General features: G+C 39.8%; 2 protein-coding genes across 3 annotated transcripts; both read right to left on the reverse strand.

Moving 5' to 3' along the window:
- Window positions 1-190: 190 nt before the first annotated feature.
- Window positions 191-18,664, reverse strand: hoxd3a (homeobox D3a). 2 transcript variants are annotated; one of them, XM_028591190.1, is made up of 4 exons: window positions 18,428-18,664; window positions 3,440-3,499; window positions 1,158-1,707; window positions 191-1,017 (listed from the first exon to the last, which is right to left on the reverse strand). In XM_028591190.1, exons 3-4 carry the CDS (start codon window positions 1,603-1,605, stop codon window positions 266-268), a joined length of 1,200 nt encoding a protein of 399 aa, XP_028446991.1. In that variant the 5' UTR covers window positions 1,606-1,707; window positions 3,440-3,499; window positions 18,428-18,664; the 3' UTR covers window positions 191-265. The 2 variants fall into 2 exon arrangements, with proteins under 2 accessions (XP_028446991.1, XP_028446990.1); XM_028591189.1 differs by having other exon boundaries at window positions 1,143-1,707.
- Window positions 9,253-12,862, reverse strand: hoxd4a (homeobox D4a). Its single transcript, XM_028591191.1, has 2 exons — window positions 11,493-12,862; window positions 9,253-11,086 (listed from the first exon to the last, which is right to left on the reverse strand). Exons 1-2 carry the CDS (start codon window positions 11,962-11,964, stop codon window positions 10,788-10,790), a joined length of 771 nt encoding a protein of 256 aa, XP_028446992.1. The 5' UTR covers window positions 11,965-12,862; the 3' UTR covers window positions 9,253-10,787.
- Window positions 18,665-20,555: the final 1,891 nt, after the last annotated feature.

Here is a 20,555-nt window from a genome sequence, read left to right on the forward strand (position 1 = left end):
ATTGCGCATTGCACTTGAGAAAAAACAAAAAGAGGAACAACTGGCTGCCTCTGCGTATCTCCAAATATTCAAGAGAAATGGACAAAGCTGCATTATTTAGAAAATAATTACACAATAGCATTAATAGTAATATCAATAATACTGTAATAATACACACGACTCGCTTGGAGTGTAGTTATTAGACTAGTGAGGTAATAAAAAGAGCGCAACATAATTTTGGCACACATACACACACGCACGCACACGCACACACAGAAACCACATATTACAAATGCGTGAGTTTAGGCGCTTCCTGAATCCTTCCCTGAGACGCTTGGTGAGAGGTGAGATCTGTGTATGTGGGATGGGGATCACAGGGTCCATGATGGTGGTTTCCTGGGATCTGAGCGGCACAGCTGTAGTCCACACTGGTGGATGAGGGGTGGGGAAGATGGCCGAGGTTGAACATGGGGCCCGAGGCTGGCATGGAATCAACAAAATTCCCACCCACATAAACGGGGCTGCCTTGCAAATTGTCGTTGGCAAAGCTGCCGGTGCTCTGCATGCCGTGGTGCTCGTACTCAGAGCCCGGGTACCTCTTCTGTTGTGGGATGCAGCCACCCAAGGGTGCCGTGTACGCGGCCAAACCGTACATGTTTGGCTGGGGTTTGGCGAAAGACGGGGGCGAGGGGGCGTCATAGCTGAGGCTGTTCACGTTTTGGAGCTGGCCAGAGTATCCAATGTGATTTGGGCCACTCAGCGGCGGGCTTCTATCCGGGGAGTGTCCCAGGGGAGAGTGCGCGAGCCCTTTAGACTTCTGGTCCTTTTTGTATTTCATCCTCCTGTTTTGAAACCAGATCTTTATTTGACGCTCGGTGAGATTCAACAGATTTGCCATCTCCACTCTCCGAGGGCGACAGAGATAGCGGTTAAAGTGAAACTCCTTCTCCAGCTCCACAAGTTGTGCGCTGGTATAAGCAGTTCTGACCCGTTTGGAGGCTGGTCCCGGTGGGCTCTTCTCATCACTCACCTCGCCACCTGTAAAGGAACCACAGCTTCATCTTAGCCTCTTTGTATTACCAATGCAATCATAAACTGTAAGCACAACAAGGCCCAGTCATCCCCCACCCCCTTCCCCCCTATAAAAAGACATATGCACGCACCATCATGGTCTCTACCTGCACTGGTGCAGTTGTTGCTCTTCTGCTTTGAGTTCTGCCGGGTCTCCTTCATCCAGGGGAATATCTGCTTTGTGAGAGTTGGTGTGGCAGTACTGGAAGCGCTGCTGGATGGGGATTTCTTCTTCTGGGGCGCTGAGCTGTTGGAGCTGGGAGAGGATGCGGACAGTGGAGGTGCTGCCTGCTGCTCCCCAATACTCGTGACTTGGCTGCTGCTGTTGCTTTGACTGCTGCCTTGCCGCATGCAGTCTCCGTTCAGGTCACTGTCTTTGAGGGTTGGTGGCCGGACAGCAGAGGTCTGGATGGGACACACTGAGCCCTGGTAGTCATTCTCAATGTTAGAAGCAGGGTAGGACTGATGAGCGGGGCCGTAGTTGTACGAGTCTGGTTTGGGGAAGGTGTACCCTCCAAAAAGTCCAGAGTTATCGTAATATGTTGCTTTCTGCATTTTGTGGATTCAAAGCCAATAAGACAAAACAACTCGATCCAATGGCATGGGTGTTGTTTATTCACGTGATTGGTGTTTCCCACCGTTGCTCCAGTCTGTGACCTATACAGAGAAATATATCAGACTCATGAGGGCACATATGAATAAGGCCTACACTCATTAGCTGCAACCTCCTTAACCTTAGACTGTTCGAGATTCAGGATTTAAATTAACCAATCCGCTATAAACCAGGAGAATCTCTGCTCATGTTGCTATGGGCTACAGCAGCCATTAAATTAGAAATTACCAACTGTCTCTACAGTGTCCAACAGTGATAGATCTCCCAGCCCCAGATTTGAGCTTGTCTGACTCCTTTCTGGCACAAAACAGTTAAAGTTTAACTTGCGCTAAAAAGACTCTCTGGGAGCCTTTAAGAGTCCCTCAGAAATAAGCTGAATCAGCATTTGACACACACAGACACAATACCCTTTTCACTAATCACACGCCCTGACAAAGCCCGTCATGCATTGTTCCCTGCAGCAGAAATATAGCCCACCAAGGCCTCGCATATATACGTTTGGAACACATGTTTACACACACAAGAAGCTAAATACTAATCTCCTCCACTGTTTGTTATTAATGTCAATATCACAAATGTAGTTGATAGTGTGTGTGTGTGTGTGTGTGATTGAGTAAGTGAGTGAATGACTGAGAGAGAGAGAGAGAGAGAGAGAGAGAGAGAGAGAGAGAGAGAGAGAGAGAGAGAGAGAGAGAGAGAGAGAGAGAGAGAGAGAGAGAGAGAGAGTTTTGTTGGGTGGGGGTGGGAGTTACATATTTCATTACCCTTTACACACATGCCTATATATTTTGGCTGATTGGTTGGTTTTCTGCCTCTAGCCCAGTCAACAAAATGTAGCCTAGCCTACTTTTAATTGTAAACAAAACAAATATTCTGAAATAATTATCAAATTGTTAGGATATGTTTGATGGCAGCTATATTTGTTTTCAGTATATAACAAAGAAACGCACGCCAGCATTTGAACTATAAGCTGAAACACAAATATCAAAGGGCCCTCTACTATACTGTATGTTGGTGGCTTGAGGAGGTGAAGTCTGCGCCGTGCATAACAATTGCACCTGTCAGTGTGGACCGCGGCAAAATTTATGACCGCTAATGTTATGGTTGTAAACGGCCTCCGAGAGGAATGAAAAGCAAAACAGTCCTCAAGACTCGCAGCCCTCAGAAGTGTAAAACTAAGCGTAGGAGGAAGGCAAGGGAAAGAATTTCATACAAGGCGACTTCTCCCATACAGAGGCTCAGTTTATAAACGATGCCTCCATTCTGTCTGGCACGAGTCTACAGCCAAACACCGAGGTGAATGACTGGAGATATTGCTGCTGGTTAAAAAGAGACAGGAAATATTGACGATTACGCATCGGTAAAAATGTGGGAATCGTAGGATGAAATGGTGAAATTCTTGATTCTTGATTTTACGTTTTATAATTTGCATGTTTTTGAGTAATGTTTGAGAGGAATGTAAACATAATTTGCCTAATGTTTTTTATATTTTATTTTCTTGTGGAAAAATAGTAGGCTATTAAGTGCGCTGTTGTTGGCTTGATTCATACAACTTTGCAAACGTAGAATTATATTGGAATGGGACTCTGGCCTGCGCAAATAGCTAATTACCCGTACAAGCAGAGTTAAAGTCATCCCTCATGTCTGTGTTCGTGATTTAAGCCTCCTGTGAAACACTGTGAGCGTTAATATGTAGCCTAATAACAAATCACCCATTCACCTTGTTAGCAGTTGGTCTGTGCTGTCCAGTCCCTTAATTAAAGAAATGTTACTCACCGAAATCTGCGCAAATCTCTTTTATATCCCTCACGCATTCATCACTGCTCCCACCTCGACCTGGAAGAGAAATAAATATAAGTTTATTCACATTAGAATTTATTTTCAATTGCATGGGCTTGACATTTGATGCATATATTTAAAAAAAATGAATATCATCAGGCCCAATCTTCTCTACCACTTTAAAAAATACAATTACAATTATAGTAATGTATTTATCAAAGCTAAAATACATTTTAATTATTTTTTTTGGCCCGTTTAATTAGGCTAAATTGGAAGACTGAATTGCCACTGCAATGACCACATAGCCTATGGCATACTTCCCCAAAGTCTCTGCTTGAAAGAGAAAAGTCTTACATGCGCACTTCTTACACAAAGAGCAGCCCAAATATTTAGCAGTCATAAGCTTTTTAGGTGACCTTTGGGTCATTCAGCATTAAGCCAAAGTTTAATGAACGACGAGAAGTTTGGCTTCAAGTAGACTCAACCCTCAACTAAATTTAATGCAGCTTTTCTGCGGGGACTGAAAGAAGATGCTCGACCGACGGCAAGAAAGGAGAGCTTAAACCTCAAGACATTTCTGTGAATGGTTTTTTGTTTTTTGTTTTTTTTTACTGTGAAACCACCCCTGTTTCCCAGCTCGTATTTGGGGATAATTACTTAAAATATGATCATGGAGATTTAAGATTCCTTCGACGTGGAATATGTGATAAAGCTGGTCGATAATCTACGCCTGAAGTGCTATTTGAGCACACAGGGCTGCTAGTAGCAGACATGGTCCTCTTTTCAGACAACAGTGTTTTTCGCCTACGCGTTGTTACGGTAAGTTTGGTTCACACAATGGGCCGGACTCAATGTGGAGAGTTATTATCCGAGTTAGTAGTTTCTCCTGGTTAGCCCTTCAAATTATGTCCATATTCAAGTTTAACAGCACTTGAGAGGCGTTTTGTTATGGTTGAAAAATGTTTGTTACATGCAAGAAATAACTGCAGTTGATAACAGTGTATTACTATTGTCTCTATAGGCTATGCAAGGTCTGGTTTTCCTGGAGAAAAATACGAACTGCTCACAAAATGCGAAATCACCAGTTGAAGGAAAAGGATTTGGTATATAGGTAATGCTGCTTTTTGTTAATTTCTGTAGAAATTCAGCAGCTGCACACGATATAAAGATGTAGTGCACATAAAATAAACCCCAATCCATCGTAAAACAGTTAAGAATATGTAAGCAGAATTTGAGCAAAGTGGGGAATAATTAACTTAAATATGCTATAAAATAAATAAGCTCTTATTGTCTTTGCAACTTAGGCCTATATATAGGCCTATATATATTTATATATATATATATAGATATATTTTTTTACGAAGAAGAATTATTAAACTTTACATAAGTTACAATTAACTGAAATCAAGTGAGCCAAAATCGTATCCAAATAGTAGGAAAATTAAGTATTTGCCTTTATCCTTGTTCACTATCCAGCCCGGCAATCCCTCAAAACATCCAATATGAATTCGTGTATAATATAACGTTGCAGGTTAACAAAGCCATATAGTTGAAACCACATAAATCACGGCAAACGCCACTGTGACGATAAGACAACAAATTAATGTGATTTACGATCCAAGAGTCAAAAAGAAAAGTTCCTCTCCTACTTCTTCCCTCCGAGCCGGTTTTCATCGAAACGTGAAATCAGCTGAAAAGCAGGAGTGCAGCTGGAGCTCAATCTGTCGATAATATTTGATCAGCTTTCTAAAAAAAAATTATATATATATATATGAATCTGCTTTTGAGGAGGTAGCTGGACTCCATATCCGCACGGTCGCCGGCGAGAGCGACATTAACAAGCATCACCTCTTTGAGTGGAATAAATCATAAATATTTCCTTGCATTATATTAACCCGTGGTTAAAGGTTGCTATATGCCATGCGATTGCTTACCTGCGAATCAATTCATCATAAAGCAGCTTCCCTCTCAGTCTCAGTTCCTTTCCACGCAGTCTCTAGAATAAATCCTTCACCCTTTGTCTGTACACAATGCTGTCCTAAACCTGATCTTGCTGTTTTTCAGACATTTCCATATACCAATGGAGACAGTATTCCCGAAAGAATGGAAGGACTCGCATTCAACTACCAATAAAAAGCGAACAAGGTATCCTTATTCCAGAAAAAAAAAATACCCTGGCAATCAATCACCCATTGAAATATACAGAAATTCAGAAACGGATAGGCCTGTACACATTTTGGAGCTACCATTAGGATTTTTGGGGTGTTTCGGAAGCTTTGTGATGGCAAATAAAGGCGCTGCCTTAAGAAACAAGCATATTTGTTCACGTGATTGTTCTCTTCTACAACCGAGCCTTACCTCACCAATCCATTTTGATAAAGGGTGGCGTTTATTTCCTCATCTGAACTGTGTGGAAATGTCCCACTGCCTATTTCTTTTCATCTCCTCCTGAATTACAGCTCGCCTGCACTTCAGTATTTAAACACAAGCATTCTATTATGATATTGTTATGGTATTAATAATAAAGACTTGCACATTCTCTATCAGAGCAGTTAGTTACAGCATGCAGTGCAGTGTGTTCGCGTAGATAAATATAATACATTTCTTTGCATTTTAAATGTTACAACAGCTTTGGAATTCCCAGGCTTTTGTAGATTTTCTCCCTAGTGCTCTTAAGAGGAAATTTCACAATAAAACGTTCATAGTAGGCCTTAAACGCACCACAGTTCAGTATTTAGATAATATTGTAAAACAATACTATTATAGGCCTACTTCCTTTCGAGGTCCTATTTACTCGCCCAGTAACTGCGAGGATGTGGGATGTGCATTTCTTAAAATGATTTATGAAATAAACGACATGTTTTTTTTTTTTTTTTTCCAGCTGGGACTGGATTGTATTCAAATAAACCACATTATCATCTTTTGTTTGTTGTGTCTGTCTTCACACACTGCTCGAACACAAAGAGTGAGAGAGCCATGTATTCTCCTGCATTGTTTTCTATATCAATCACAGCAATGGAAAAAAACAATGGCAGGGTTTTATAACCAATAATAAATATTTTGGAAAAGACAAGAATGGATTGGAAGAGGAAGTGCTGGAGCCGCAGAGAGCGTCGGCTAGTTCAGCGCTGGGTTATCTTTGCTGAGAGCAATAAGAAGAAGGGATGCAGGACTGGTAGCGTCGCAGCATATGTTCAGAGGGTAATAAAAGTGAAAGATTTACAGGTTTCGCCCGGCCCCCCCAACAGCCTCGAACCCTTTCAGGAGTTACTGAGAATGATTTACAAGGAGGCAGAACTGTCAGCCTGACCAAACTTCCACGACTTCTTGGAAATCAAAATCAAATCATCCCCTACTAACAATAAAAAGCAGTAGAAATCCACCACTGTCTTCTCAAGCAAAAAAGAAAGATACATATTATTTATTGTATGCTGAAAACTAAGACTATAAATTAAGATAATTTCTACAAGCAATTTATAAATCTAATGCTGTTAAAAAAAAAACAGTAGCTTTTTTTGCACTAAACTGGTAAAAATCTGAAATAGATTCTGAATAAAGAATCAGTGGGCCCTGTGGAGGGACCACACGGAGCTGTGTCCGAAAGAGCATTTATTCAGAGGGAGCACCCATAAATACATGTCACTGCCCTTAAGTTTTTACCATTCATCCTATCAATCCCTTTCAAGACATACGAGCAAACAGCAAGCCAAAACATTCTACCATTTCTAACATATTTGATAAAAAAGAAAAACATGCATACAGCGACTTACACAGCATACAGCCCTGCTCAGAGCGCACACATCAAAGACAGCAATTCATCAAATATCACGACATGTGATATCGTCATTTACCAACTCTGGCTACATGAAAAATGCTGAAATATTTACCTACCCAAGCATCCATCGGTTCGGATGTGTTGCTAAAGTGCGGGGCTACGGTTGCGCCGGTTATCGGATATTATTTTCTTGGGGGATCTCTTCAGTTTTCAAGTCTGATAGAGTTCTTGCGATTAATGACGACGCCGTGTTTCTAGGGGGACGTGCTGCATTAATTATTTAGACAATCACGTGGTCGAGAATAGAGAGCGGAGTGGTATAGTCTCTGGATTATATCTCTGAATGCAGACAGCGCACTTTAATATATCTTAGGGGGGTTGTCTGGCTCGTAGAGGCTTCGGCGAAAAACAGCTGGAAATCAAATATGGCCGGATGGAGAGCAACGACGTTGTATTCCTGCACTGGGTGCAGTGTCATTGAAAATGGCACTGCCTTTGGCTCCCATTTATTGCTGTTCAGACATGTAGGTCAGTGTGGCTACACACTGTACGTTGTAGTAGGCTGCTCTGACCTGATAATTAGGGGTGGGGGTGGGGGGCGCTGTGTGATAGCCTATGCTTTATTTTAATTCATGTTTTAATACCAGAATCTCAGACAAGTCACGTTTGATATTAAATGTTTTAAATAATATATAGAAAATAGCAATCACTAGTTATCTTTAAAAAAAAACTAGTAATGTACATTAGGTAGGTTAGTTGTCCAATTGTGCCAATAACACACCCCTCCCCCACTTATCTCATCTCCCCCCTCTCTCGCTCATCCTCTCTTCAGCATCTATGTGCAGATCATTTATGGCAGGATGGTGGATTGGTAGCATCACTTTGTCTCAGCTGCTCTCTGAATCTTTATGACACGCGGGTATTTTACACGTACACAAACATACAGGCTAAGAGCCATGTGTGCACGCCTGTAGGCCCGCGTGCGCTCAGCGGGGATCACATGGTGGTCACTGGGGATGAAAACACTGCTGAGTGACTGAAGATTGTCTTTCCACATGCCCGTTTATGGCCACTTTTGGTTACATCAGGACTGATTCTGCCTGTGGAGGGTCGGAGGTCAATGTAGCAGTGGGTCATATTCAATAAAGGCATAGCTCCTGAAGCACATGGGGGTTTAATATCACATCTATATAGGCCTAGTTCATTATTTGTGTATTTCTTGATACATGTGGCGTATTCTGGTTTTGGAGCAGGACCACCGCCTTTGAAAAAGTTTTTATTTGTCAGTTTGAATCTACGAGGCCAGTAAATTTCATTTGTGTTTCTGTTCTGTAATAAATACTCACTCATGCTATAACAACTAGCCTATTTTGCAATAAAGGTGAGGTCAAAGTCTTCTAAAGGACTCAAACAGTTTTCATTGAAGAAAATCACCTTGAAAAGCTCCATCAAGAGTTCATGAGGATGTTTTTGCGCAATCGCTCCTTTCGATAAGAGCTAATGGGTGAAAATTAAGACTCGCCCGAGTAAAAACTCGTTCTTTAACATGGTTTTAAATATATGCTACAATTATGGTAGACCAATGATCCATATGTGTGCTCGTAAATGTCATGCTTGACATAAGAAGAGGCTGAATTTGCCCATGCAGCGCACATTTGGTGCATTTGTGGATGTTTTGTATTGTAAAATGGGGGATATATGTCCATATGGCTCCACACGATATCGCTGAAGAAAAACTCTTTTCCCACCAAAAGTGATCCTTTTGTAAATGGTGCAAAACCTGACAAAAAATGACACTAAATAACCTTATAAAAATGAAAGTAAAGTTTTGAGCAAGAGATAAATGATAAAATACCTCAGTGTGACCGGGAAAGTTTATTTCCACTAAATCTATATATTTGTAGAGTGGAGAAAATAAAAATCTCGCGACATAATGCCCTCTGAAATCATTTAAATGCATATTCAGTAGAAATCTTTATTTTTTTTTCAATATACTTCTCGCATCTCAATGCACAATACAAGGTAAAAAGCATGTACAAAAATAAAAACAAAATGATTGCATATTGACATGGGGAGACAAATGCACAAATTGCTTTTAAGGGCTCGATATAAATACTGTTAAAACACGTGTATAAACTATGGAATTCACGCACTGACTCTTGCTTTGAATGCTTTGGCTTTTTAAGTGTGGAAAAGCCCTCCAAACCAAAGCGAACAGCGCCTGGGACAGAAAAGGCTGCCTGTCCGGCGGGTCAGGGGTGTTGGGGTCAGTCCTTGCGGCTGAAATGTGTCCCCTGGATGAACCTGCCACTGCTGCTTTGTCGACCTTCGGATGAAATACCTTTTCAAGCCTCTCATCGTGAAGACTTCACAGAGAAGACCTCTTCGTACTGGGAGAGCTTCTGGGCTTTTTTTTGTCCGAAGACAATGACGGTATAAAACAAAAAAAAATATCTGTCTTGAAACGTGACGTGAAAGCCCCCCTCGGTTAGCTCGTTGTAAACGGAAAAAAAAAACTACAAGATTCCCACATTAACTAAAGACTAAAACTTTGCATAAAGCCATGCTAATAATCCACAAGAGTTCAAACATATTTTAGATTAATTAAAGTTTAACGAATAACCTACTTTTAATTAAAATTGTGTGCTATACGAAAATGTACACGTTTGTTTTAAACAAATAAATAATGACGTAAAAAAAAATTCGTATCAAGTAAAAAATAAACAATTAAACTCAATATTCTGGATCTGATTATTTCCGATGAGAAACATCCATTACCAATTTGATACCATGAAGGAACAAATGATCGTTCATGTAAGACTTTCAAATGGCACGAGAGAGCCTCTGAAAATGTACACTGTTTACAAAGATGTCAAGAGAGATTTATAAGGGCACTCAGAATAGTATGCACACAGGAATGTCTTGCTTTTGGGAATATAATTTAGGCTAAGAAAATTCCAAAGCTTTATTGTACAAAATAAGTTAAAACATATTAATCACAAAGAAACGTGGAACTGAAAAATTCAACGGGGTTTTGCAACTTACGAAAGTAGGTTGTGTTTGGCGTGCTCTGTATGGAAATAATGATTCCTTCAAGTATATATATATAGGCTATATATTTATTGTGCGTTTAATGTGAGGTTTGACTAGGATAAACTGAAATAAGATGTGTGTGTGTGGATTTTTGAACCAAGGGCTTCCCTGTTCTCAATAAAGATATTTCAATCTTTAAACCAGCGTGAATCAACGTGAGAAGAGCTGCAACACTGTTTAAATCCATGAAACCAACCGAGGTTTCTCATTAAATGTCCTCAGGTGGGTATAACGTCCAAAAAAAAAGGTTGTTTCGATGTTTTTGTGTCTCTTTGAGGGAATTAAAACAAGGAAGAACTTTCAAACCTCTCACTTATAAAGACTAGTTGGTTTTCTGACTCGGTCTTGAGTCAACGCTGCTGGGGTCTTTTTTGTTAAATAAAAAAAAAAGAGGCTAAAAACAACATCAGTCCATGCAAAAGTCAGATGCAACCTCTGTCTTTTTATGTACAGTTTATTTCTAAAAAAAAAATAATCTTATAATGATGTGATATCAGTCTGGTTATCCTTCTGGATGCTTTGCAGATGGCTGGAGGATGGGGCAGATCTGCCCTTGGTGTTAGGTAGTTTGTGATCTTTTTTCCATTTCATCCGTCTGTTTTGAAACCAGATTTTGATCTGCCTTTCGGAGAGACAAAGAGTGTGGGCAATCTCAATCCGTCGCCGCCTGGTCAGATACCTGTTAAAATGAAACTCCTTTTCAAGCTCCAAAACCTGCTGCCGGGTGTAAGCTGTTCTGGACCGTTTGGGCTCAGGTCCTGTGAAATCCGGGTTCACTAAGAGAAAGAAAACAAACAAGAGGGGGAAAAAGTCACCAAATGTGGCCAATGCAGCATGCAGGAAAAAACAATACAACAAGACGGGTCTCTCTATACCCGGGGCGCTCAAACTTTGAGACCATTCACATGGAAGCGAGAGCAGGAAATAATGAGTGATTTTTAACTGGCTTTAAGCAGATTTGCTGCAGATTTAAGCACCATTACAACCGGTCAATATGTATTTTCAGGAGCTTTCAGGCGCTCACCTAGCGGCCTATTTCCTGAGCTATAAAAATTTATGACTTGTGTAATTGGCGAGGCCTTTCAAAGACTCCCATAAATATTACACTGAATGATTTCTAAAGTACAGGTCTCAGTTGGTCCATGAGAGGAGGAGGAGAAGAAGAAGAAGTGGAAATCTTACCAGTAGTTACGTGGACTTTCTTCATCCAGGGGTAAACTACTGCAGGCTGCTTGGACTGTATCCCATTTAGGCTCTTTGTGTTTTGCTGCTGTCCACAAGTCCGGGGTCCGGCCACTTGGACCGGGGGGGCCTGCTCAGTCTGTGCGCTGAAAGGGCTCGAGCGGCTGGATCTCTCGTGCACATGACCCCGTGGCTGCACTGTGGAGTCCTGCACAGTGTTGCAGCTGAAGGGCTGCTCCGTGTAGTTTGACCGTGGATAGATCCCTGGTTGCTGAAAGTCTGTGTCCTGCGATGGACTGTAGTAGTCCGAGCCCTGCTCAGGTATATAGCTATTTTGTGAATATTCCTCGCAGGGAGGAAATTTTGGATCCACATACTTAGAGTTCACCATATACGAACTCATGGCCATTAATTTCTGAAGGTAGAAAATACTAATTTTTTTTCTCGAGTTGTCTTTTTTTCCTCCCTCCATAAAGCCCTCCTACTTGGTGTCAACTGAATAAAGTTAGCGAACCATGTGACCAGATCGGCCAATAGAGGTGATGCTGGTCCATAAACGGATAAATATACAACTAAAAGCAATGTTATCTAAATAAGATAGCCTACACCAAAATCAGACCCCGGTGGGAACAAACAAAACAAATATTGCACTCAAGCATCTGCATGCACATTTGGAAAATAAAAAGGCATGGTGAAAAAATAAGAAAATACACATAATTCCAACCTTGCTTCAATATTTAACTTTAAAATTATATAGACTATTATAAAGAAATAGGAAACGCTGATTTTGCATGGGATTGTTTTACTCCATGGAGATATAAAAATGTATCAGTTTCTAAGGTCTAACTTGAAGGCATGGTGTTCAACAGAGAAACCAACAAAAGATACAAAAAGCCCCTTGGCATAAAAGCTGGGAATAATGACTGAGGACAATTGATGGACACTGTCTTTGTCAAGAAGGGGTCATCCAAAAGTTAGACGAATCTCATCACTTCATCTGCTCCCATCCCTTTGAAAAAAACGGTCTCAAAAGCCTATTGGCCAGCAGCAGCCTCTGGGAATCAATAATGTAGCGACCCACAGGAGGAAGAAGCTACAGAGTGTGCTGTATCTTTTTAGTCATTTGGTATTTCATTCCAACATACTGAGCTAAATAGAAATAATTCCTAATTATGTATGTTTTCATATGAAATATTTCGCGTCGGATTTCCTTTGAGTCTATAGAGTTTCAACATGCCCTGAACCGTCTTGTGAAGTGTGATGTTGTCGGATTTACACTCATTCAGAAACCAATAATGTCACTGTAACATCTGACACCATCTATAGAGGCACCGAACGCCTCATATTAAGATGGCAATTCATTAAGTCGAAGTTTTTTCATCGACCATATACTCCCCTAGAATCGAATCTGTGATTGTGGTTTTATCACACAAATTCGGTTCTACAGGGTATATATAGACGACGGCAAGCGACACTGCCCACTTAGCAACCATACCCACAGCACTTTATTTGTAGAGCACTTCAGCCAAACAACATGTACAAAGTGTCTCACAGAAACAACGTTACACACGAAAATAAGAGGCATGCATTACAGCCAGATGGGGTAAACCACACTCTGAAGTATAGGCCATAATAATAGTGTCTTAGTCCATTCAGTCTCAACTTTCTCTCATTGAAGCAGCCTTTCCTTTCGTTTTGATGATTTCCTTGTAATGTATTTTTCTGGTAAAAACATCTCCTTGAGTTCAAGTCAAAAGCAATGACAGTGGCTGCCTCAAAAAAAAAAGAAAAGAAAGAAAACTGTAGGCCTACAGGTTACTTCTGCCCAGGGACATTCCTGTCAATGTAAGCAGCAAATGACAAGTAAAAGACACTGAACGAAAATATCAGGCAGTATCTTAGGTCAACCCAGGCAGTGGGTTCTCTTCCCTCCACCATAGTCCAAGTTCATAATTAAGAACACATATTATATATTTAAATTATATAAATAACTTTTCACTTTTGCAAGCTGTTACCTCGTAATCAAAGATAAGCATTTGTTAAATAGGGCACTAATGCTAAAACCTCAATAACCGTTAGATACTTTCTGGCTAATATAGGAGAAGATGAGGCTCGAGGCCACGAAGGTCAAACTAATTCATTTACAAACATATCAAAAAGTTCAATTATTTTCGGTCCTGGTGACAGCTCAAAGGGTGCAAAAGTTTACCAATTCCCCGTCAGCCATTAACTAAACCACCATGGCGGCTACTGCACGTCCGTCTGACACATCCTTACAATGAATGAAAGCTAAGAATGGTTCAGATTTTCCAAAATGACCACGAGCATCTTAATATTTTTTTTCCAAGCATACAAAAAGCAATTTTACAATATAATTTCATTTAAATAATGATATCAACCTGAGCATTTATGACAAAAACAGTCCTAAATTATTATGCCTACATGACGCTTTTTCAGATTTGGGAAAATCAATTATTATTTTTTTAAGCACATTTGGTGATATGTGACTCTTTGTTCAAGTCACAGTGAAAAAGCTTGAATAAACATTGAGCCAGACATTCAGCCCATGTTTTTCTTTTCTAAAAAAAAAGGCTTGCAGGAACATGTTTACTAACTTACTGGATGGTGCATCAAGTCGTTTGGTTTAATGTAGGCCTAACGTTTTGGCTACATTTTCAGCTTGATTTATGTTGACAAGTTGAAATTTAAGACATGCTTTTAAAATGTGAGAATGAAACAGAAAGCAGCTAAATAAGAAGTCAAATTGACGCTTATATCTACATCTTCAAACGAAATGAAGACTTTGTCATTACACAGATATAAGCTTGTAGCTCCACTCTGCACATTTGCATTCAAATTTCAACAAACAACAATGTATTCGTTTCAACCAAAGTTAAAAGATAAATTATAGAATCTGTAAAAATTCGTTCTTGCACTTCACATTTCAATATTAGTTAGACAGGCTGACCTGTCTTTCACCTTCCCCTGCTAGCCCTTCAGACGGGTCAAAGCCGAGAATCACAACAAAAGAATGATAAAGTCAGCGTTTCCTGGCAGCTTGTGTTAAACGAAGAGCTAACTACTTCGCCTCGATTCATTTTTTCATCACAATTACAAGCTTTTTCTACCCGAAAGCTCCAAATTGAGCATTTTAGAGCAATAGAAAACACGAGGCCTATCCAATTTTCGGCCGAAGAATAAGGGAGCGTTTTTTGACGGATATTAGAAAATAAAGCTAAATTCCCTTTCAACTTTGCATTAAATATTATTTAACCAGTATTGAACTGGACCGTCTAACAATGACTGAGACTATTAATAATGTAAAGGCATGCAGAAGAAATACATTAGGCCTACACTGAATAAAGCCGCAGCAACATAATCTAAAAAAGAGAACACTGATTTTATTGTTGTATGTGGTTAACACTGCTAAGCGAATTGTGAATTTTGAAAATGATAGCCTAATTGTAACATAATGACGGCACATAAACTTGTATTGTTTTGATTAGGCCTTCAAGATATTTCACCTAATTGTTCAGGATTCTTCAAAAACTCTGGTGACAACAGGTTGTTTTCTCCGCCTCCAAGCAAATAAGAAGCTCAATGCAATCAAGTAACTACATCATGTAGCAGTGAATCAGACCAACAACGTCAATAACACCATCCGAAAAAAAGCATCGATTGAGTCTTAAGAGGTTTAAACCCAAACCAAACGCAGTAATCAGATTAAACGCGATTTCCTTCCAGCAGCATCCAGGCTGACCATCTCTGTCCTGAACGTGCACTGTTGCAGCTTTTAGAGGCAGGAAACAGTAGGCTACAGCCTGAGCACTATGCGTGTGACATCACACGCCCATACCACGAGCATAATGATAAAACACAGCTTACCGCAGAGACCGCCACACATGGCACATCGTGGGTCAAACACATCCATGCTGAAGGAAAAGTCAGCCTGGTACAAGCTCCCTGCCAATTCAAGCTCCATTCCAACCCATCTGGACGGTCTTACTAATACACAATGAGAATTATATTTTGGCTTGTCAAGTCCCGGGCCATAAAACAAACTTTAATGGCATCACGTGTTTCCTCACAGCCACTCACAACACCGCGCAGGCCCATAAATAACCCTCAAAGTTGCACTTACTCAATAACGGCGATTACACTGATGTGCACTGAGCACAAGCCGTAGAAAGGAGGAAGCTGGGAGGTTGTAACTGCCATGATAGAAATGGGAACAGCGGTGCAGTGGGATGAAATGGAAAATACTTTTTTTTGTATTGGCATTGTAGTTATTTGCAGGTCTATAAGTTATTAATAAAATTCTTGAACAAACAACAAAGTATTAACTGGGTCTCCGACTATTAATATTAATAATCTTGAGATGTTCTCCACTTAGGCCTATATAATAAATTAAAAAAAATGTGCTCCTTACTGGACAGCCCTGATTATATCATCTAACTGAAGCCTCTTGACCTCTAAAGTGTTAACAAAAACATCAAACATGCATCACTGATTTGTGCTCAAATATCTCCCCAGTGAACTTGACACAATGAGACTGATGGTATTCATTCTTCCAGGCCAATCCCAGAGTGCAGAGCAGTCTTGCTCCTCCTCTCCTTTCCCTGCAGAGGGGCTGATGATGTTGAGGTTTGGCTGGCTGCCACTCTGAGGCAGGTATGATAAATGGAAGGGCATCAAATCAGAGGCTTGTCACTTTTTACATGCATCTCCTCATAAAAAGTTATTTCCCTAGAGATAATTTGAGGATAAAACTATATGGCCTCCTAAGTGTTTTAGAAGAATCTGCACTTAAATATTTCCTGCTGTTAGTTGGTAGGTTTTTTTTTTGCATATAAATTAAGTATTTTTTTCATCTTCATCAGCTTTCTTAAAGATCATTTCTTTGTAAGTCATAATAATGTGTGAAAGTGTTAAAAGAGTTGTCAATGAAGCAACGACATCTTTAACTGAAGTGGTCTCTGGTTACAAAGCACCCACTGTGCTATCTAATAAATCCATGGCAATAAACAGCTGTTGGCCTTTTTTGCTGTAATACACTTGATGGGTTTGTAGAGCTCTTTAACACATAAACATTCCACACAGCACCAAATGCAGCATCAGAGCAGCTGATCTCATTAGTTACCTAACAGATCTTTTCCTCGCTAAACATGGTGAATTTATCTCAATTCTCCAAAACCACTTTAAAAAATGAACCAGGTCACATGACCACCTGTCTCAGCCAATCACTGTGCTCGGGAAGTTGCTAGTAAGACTGCTGAATGGAAGCGGAGAGGCTGACTGTTGGGCAACAGCGCCTTCTGCTGGCATTTTAACGACTTCCCCCCTTTTTCCACTGCAAAAAATTTCCATCTCTACTAACAAGTAATTTCACCTAATCATATGTTTAATGAAACTATTGATAACGATGTGTAAGGAGGAAGGAATTGCGAATGCAAGTTAGTGTATTCCAATATTCGTTTAAGTGTAGGTCTCTTAAAACGAGTGGGCTGATGAATCTTGATTCCAGACTTTGGTTTAAATTCATGAAACAAATTAAACTGCTTTTGACACAAGAACAATCAACCCAGCCTATTGCAAATTGTCTTCCTTTGATTTTTGTTATGTAGCTTTGTTGACTGAATCAAGTTCCATGTGAATGTGCGCATGTTTTGCAGTGTAGATATTGTTATTAACAACGATATTAATAACATCTAAGCAGATAAAAAGAAATAATTTGGTGTTGCTAGTGATGATGGTGATAATAATACGGAAAGGTAATCAATTATTAATTTTTTTCTATGTGGAAAACGAAAAAAAAAAAAAATTAAATACAAACAGCATGTGAAGAAAGATGTGTTCACAAAAGCTCTCACGGTCACATAATAATCCAAAATAGTCTAATATTGGACCAGACTTCCTCTCTGGGGGGATTTAAATAAGGGTGAAAAAAAGGGGACCACATCCATTCATTGAAACTGCTATCTGTGCAAATGTGTGCAGGGCCTGCGGTCAGACAATGTCCTATAATTACAAAGAACAAACACAGACATGTTGTAAGCTATGTACATTGTCCATATAGAAAATCACAGAGTGAACCCTGTCTAATGTCTCAGGCTTCTACTTGTGCCTGTCTTCCAGGGTCCATTTTGCCGCATTGCAGTAAGGCTGTAAATACTTTCGCAGCTGCCTGTCAGGCAACAGTGAAATACTGTCTTTGTTCAGTTGGCCCCATCTCCAGGCAGCTGAAGACGGCTATGAAAACTCAACTTCTTTTGCCAGGATTGCATATGTGGAATATTGCAAAGCAGATTTGTTCTGTGACGCATTTTAGTAAGTGAACAACATGTGCAAATATAGAGTAATCAGCAGCCTCTACGGTAGCTAAAGAAATTCAAACTGATAGAACGTTTTGCATTATAAAGTGAGGAATATAAAAAGGCGTGTAGATGTGCAATAAGCTAATTCTAACTGAAAACGAAATGGAGAATGTTTGGTTCAATGAAGCTCTTTTCTAAACTGTGGGGGAAATAACTGCTGCACTCAGTTATGTGCACCAATAAATACTTAAGACACCATCATCACAAGCTATTTCGAGCTATATTTCTGCAGAATAATCTTGAAATAGGCCACAATTACTAATTTTTCAAGAAACATTTGATAACAGTTGATTATTTCTTAAAAAATTATCACTGTTTGATTGTGCAGCATAATAGCAGTAAAGGCAAATCATTATCAATAACTAACATCATTACCCACATTTTTGTGTCAAGTATGAAAACTATGTATTTCAATACATCCAGCAACACGTGAAACCACCAAATAACCTGAGAGTCATTGCCCTGCTGCTAATTTACATGACTAATGAAACTGGTAACTGTCAAACTTCACATGCAAACACACGAGCGTTAATAAAGTCCATTATCACACAGAAAGCTTACCTATAGCTGGGAGGTAATCCATGTTTAGTCTTGGAGGTTTACCTCTGCATTGCATTTTAATAAAGCAGTGAAGAGCCAGTGCTGCTGTGTGTGTGAAGAGGTCAGATTATGTAGAAAGTTGAAACGCTCCTCATGTCATCCAGGAGACTGAGCAGCGCAGTGCCGCAAATATGTGCTGATCAGACGTTTATGGAACGAATGAGATTTTTAAGAAAGCCGACTGTGGCGTGTCGGTTTGAACGCCATAGATGCAAAATGCAGTGGGAAAAAAAACGCTTGGGAAATCAGGAAAAGAGCCATGAAGACGTTTGCCTCTCACACATGACCAGTGGCATCCAATGACAAGCGATGGAGGCACATAAAAAGGTCTATAACCAAGTTGTAAATTGTCCTCTCACAAAAAGGAATTTCGACTGCAGCAGTTCTCCCCATCTTTGCGCATAATAGCAGAAGCCCCTCCACTGCACCCCCCCTGTTTTTTGTTTCCATCTCACTCAACCATAAAATGTTTTATCTCAAAGTGCAAAAGAGCAGTTAGACTAGTTTTAGCGTCATCATAATGCAAATTCGTTTGTAGCCTATAACACAGAAAATAAGACCATATTAGTGGGATATGTATGTTCTTGAACATATGGCAAAAGCATGATGACGGAATATTTGCTTTGCTCAGAATGAAAAGTGAAATATTTCTGTTTAACTTTATTAACTTGTATTTATTACTTTAAAATGTATTAAAAATTAGGCTATGTCTGGACGGTTTATGCATCAAACGGAAGCTTTTTGCACAAATGAAAGGACGTCATTATGTGTTTTTCTTTTTTTCAGTAAGCGGCCTATATATGCAAGACTGACCAAAATGACATTATAAAACCAGCTAGCTTATTAGGCTCAATTCTAGCCAACTTATACTGGTGTGTAAATAAAATAAAATGTATTATCATCAAAAATAGTATATTGTGATATTGTTGATACGTGTTGATGCTCAATTATTGTTCTAGACGACAAAATGTGTTTTGAACTCTGTCTGAACAAATAGCACATCTATGCCCTTTGCTTTTTACAGCCCTATGGATATGGTATGGAGACAGAAATCAGGGATAAATAAATTATTGTAGGCCTATATGCAACCCTATATGACACATTTTCACGCTTTTGATTTAAAGGCTATATATTGCAAATTGTTGTCACGCCCATGTGTGCAATTCTGCAGCAAAAAGGAATTTCTTTCATTTCATTCTTGTTCATGTGGTGGCATGCCAGAGTCAGCACTGTGCGATTTATAGTCATGCTATGGCTCGGTCTCTGGTTTCCTGTCTTAGCTGTGTGTGTGTGTGTATGTGTGTGTGTGTGTGTGTGTGTGTGTGCAAGAGATCAGGATTTGTTGCATTACACAACTATGACATTAGAACTCTATGGTCCAGTGTAGTCCATTGGGACAAGGTCATTATTGGAGGAAAGAAATCTGGATTATCATCGCTTTTAGTCTCGGTGCAGATGCAGGAATATTTGTCTGCTCATTCTTCTGACATTATGTTACGTCTTTTATTTGAGTCACTGATGGTAAGAGTCGCCACGTTGCACCGGACGGATGGTATTAACGTCAGTATGTGATGTGGCGGTGGACCAGTGCACACTAAATGAATGATGAAGAGCCAAAGACAAATCTATAGCGCCTGGCCATTTCCTTTGATTAGGGAGACAAATGGTGTCTGCTACTGGTCCAGATAGCCTAATAAAATAATAAGCCTTAAAGAAGGAAGCATTTCTTTCCAATGCTTTACTTTAAAATTCCTGACTGATTTGGTGAATTACGCACAGCTGCAACACAGTTGAACACCTAGAGGACTAATAAAGATGTGGCAACCACCAGGACCGCAAGTCTCATAACAGACTTTACTTTCCCCATGCACTCTCACAGTAGGCCTATTCCAATGTATCCGGTTTAAGAATGTAAAGCCAAATTAGCTCCCTATATCAGTTAAGGAAGTTAAACATCCAAATTAATAGCTATATGAGTGTAAATACATATATTTTAAGGTTTGTTTTGAGTTTAAAATTATTTAGAATAAAGACACAATTGTCCCTAAAGCAAATTTAAAGCTAAGACGTGTAACATTGGAAAGTAGGT

This window comes from Perca flavescens, chromosome 11 (assembly GCF_004354835.1).
Source record: "Perca flavescens isolate YP-PL-M2 chromosome 11, PFLA_1.0, whole genome shotgun sequence".
Taxonomy (NCBI): Eukaryota; Metazoa; Chordata; class Actinopteri; order Perciformes; family Percidae; genus Perca; species Perca flavescens.

Coding starts and splice junctions, on each gene's coding strand:
- hoxd4a (XM_028591191.1), bottom strand. CDS start 11,964: ATGGAGGGAGGAAAAAAAGACAACTCGAGAAAAAAAATTAGTATTTTC. Junction 11,087..11,492: donor GAAAGTCCACGTAACTACTG/GTAAGATTTCCA, acceptor TCTTTCTCTTAG/TGAACCCGGATTTCACAGGA.
- hoxd3a (XM_028591189.1), bottom strand. CDS start 1,605: ATGCAGAAAGCAACATATTACGATAACTCTGGACTTTTTGGAGGGTAC. Junction 1,018..1,142: donor TGCAGGTAGAGACCATGATG/GTGCGTGCATAT, acceptor GTTCCTTTACAG/GTGGCGAGGTGAGTGATGAG.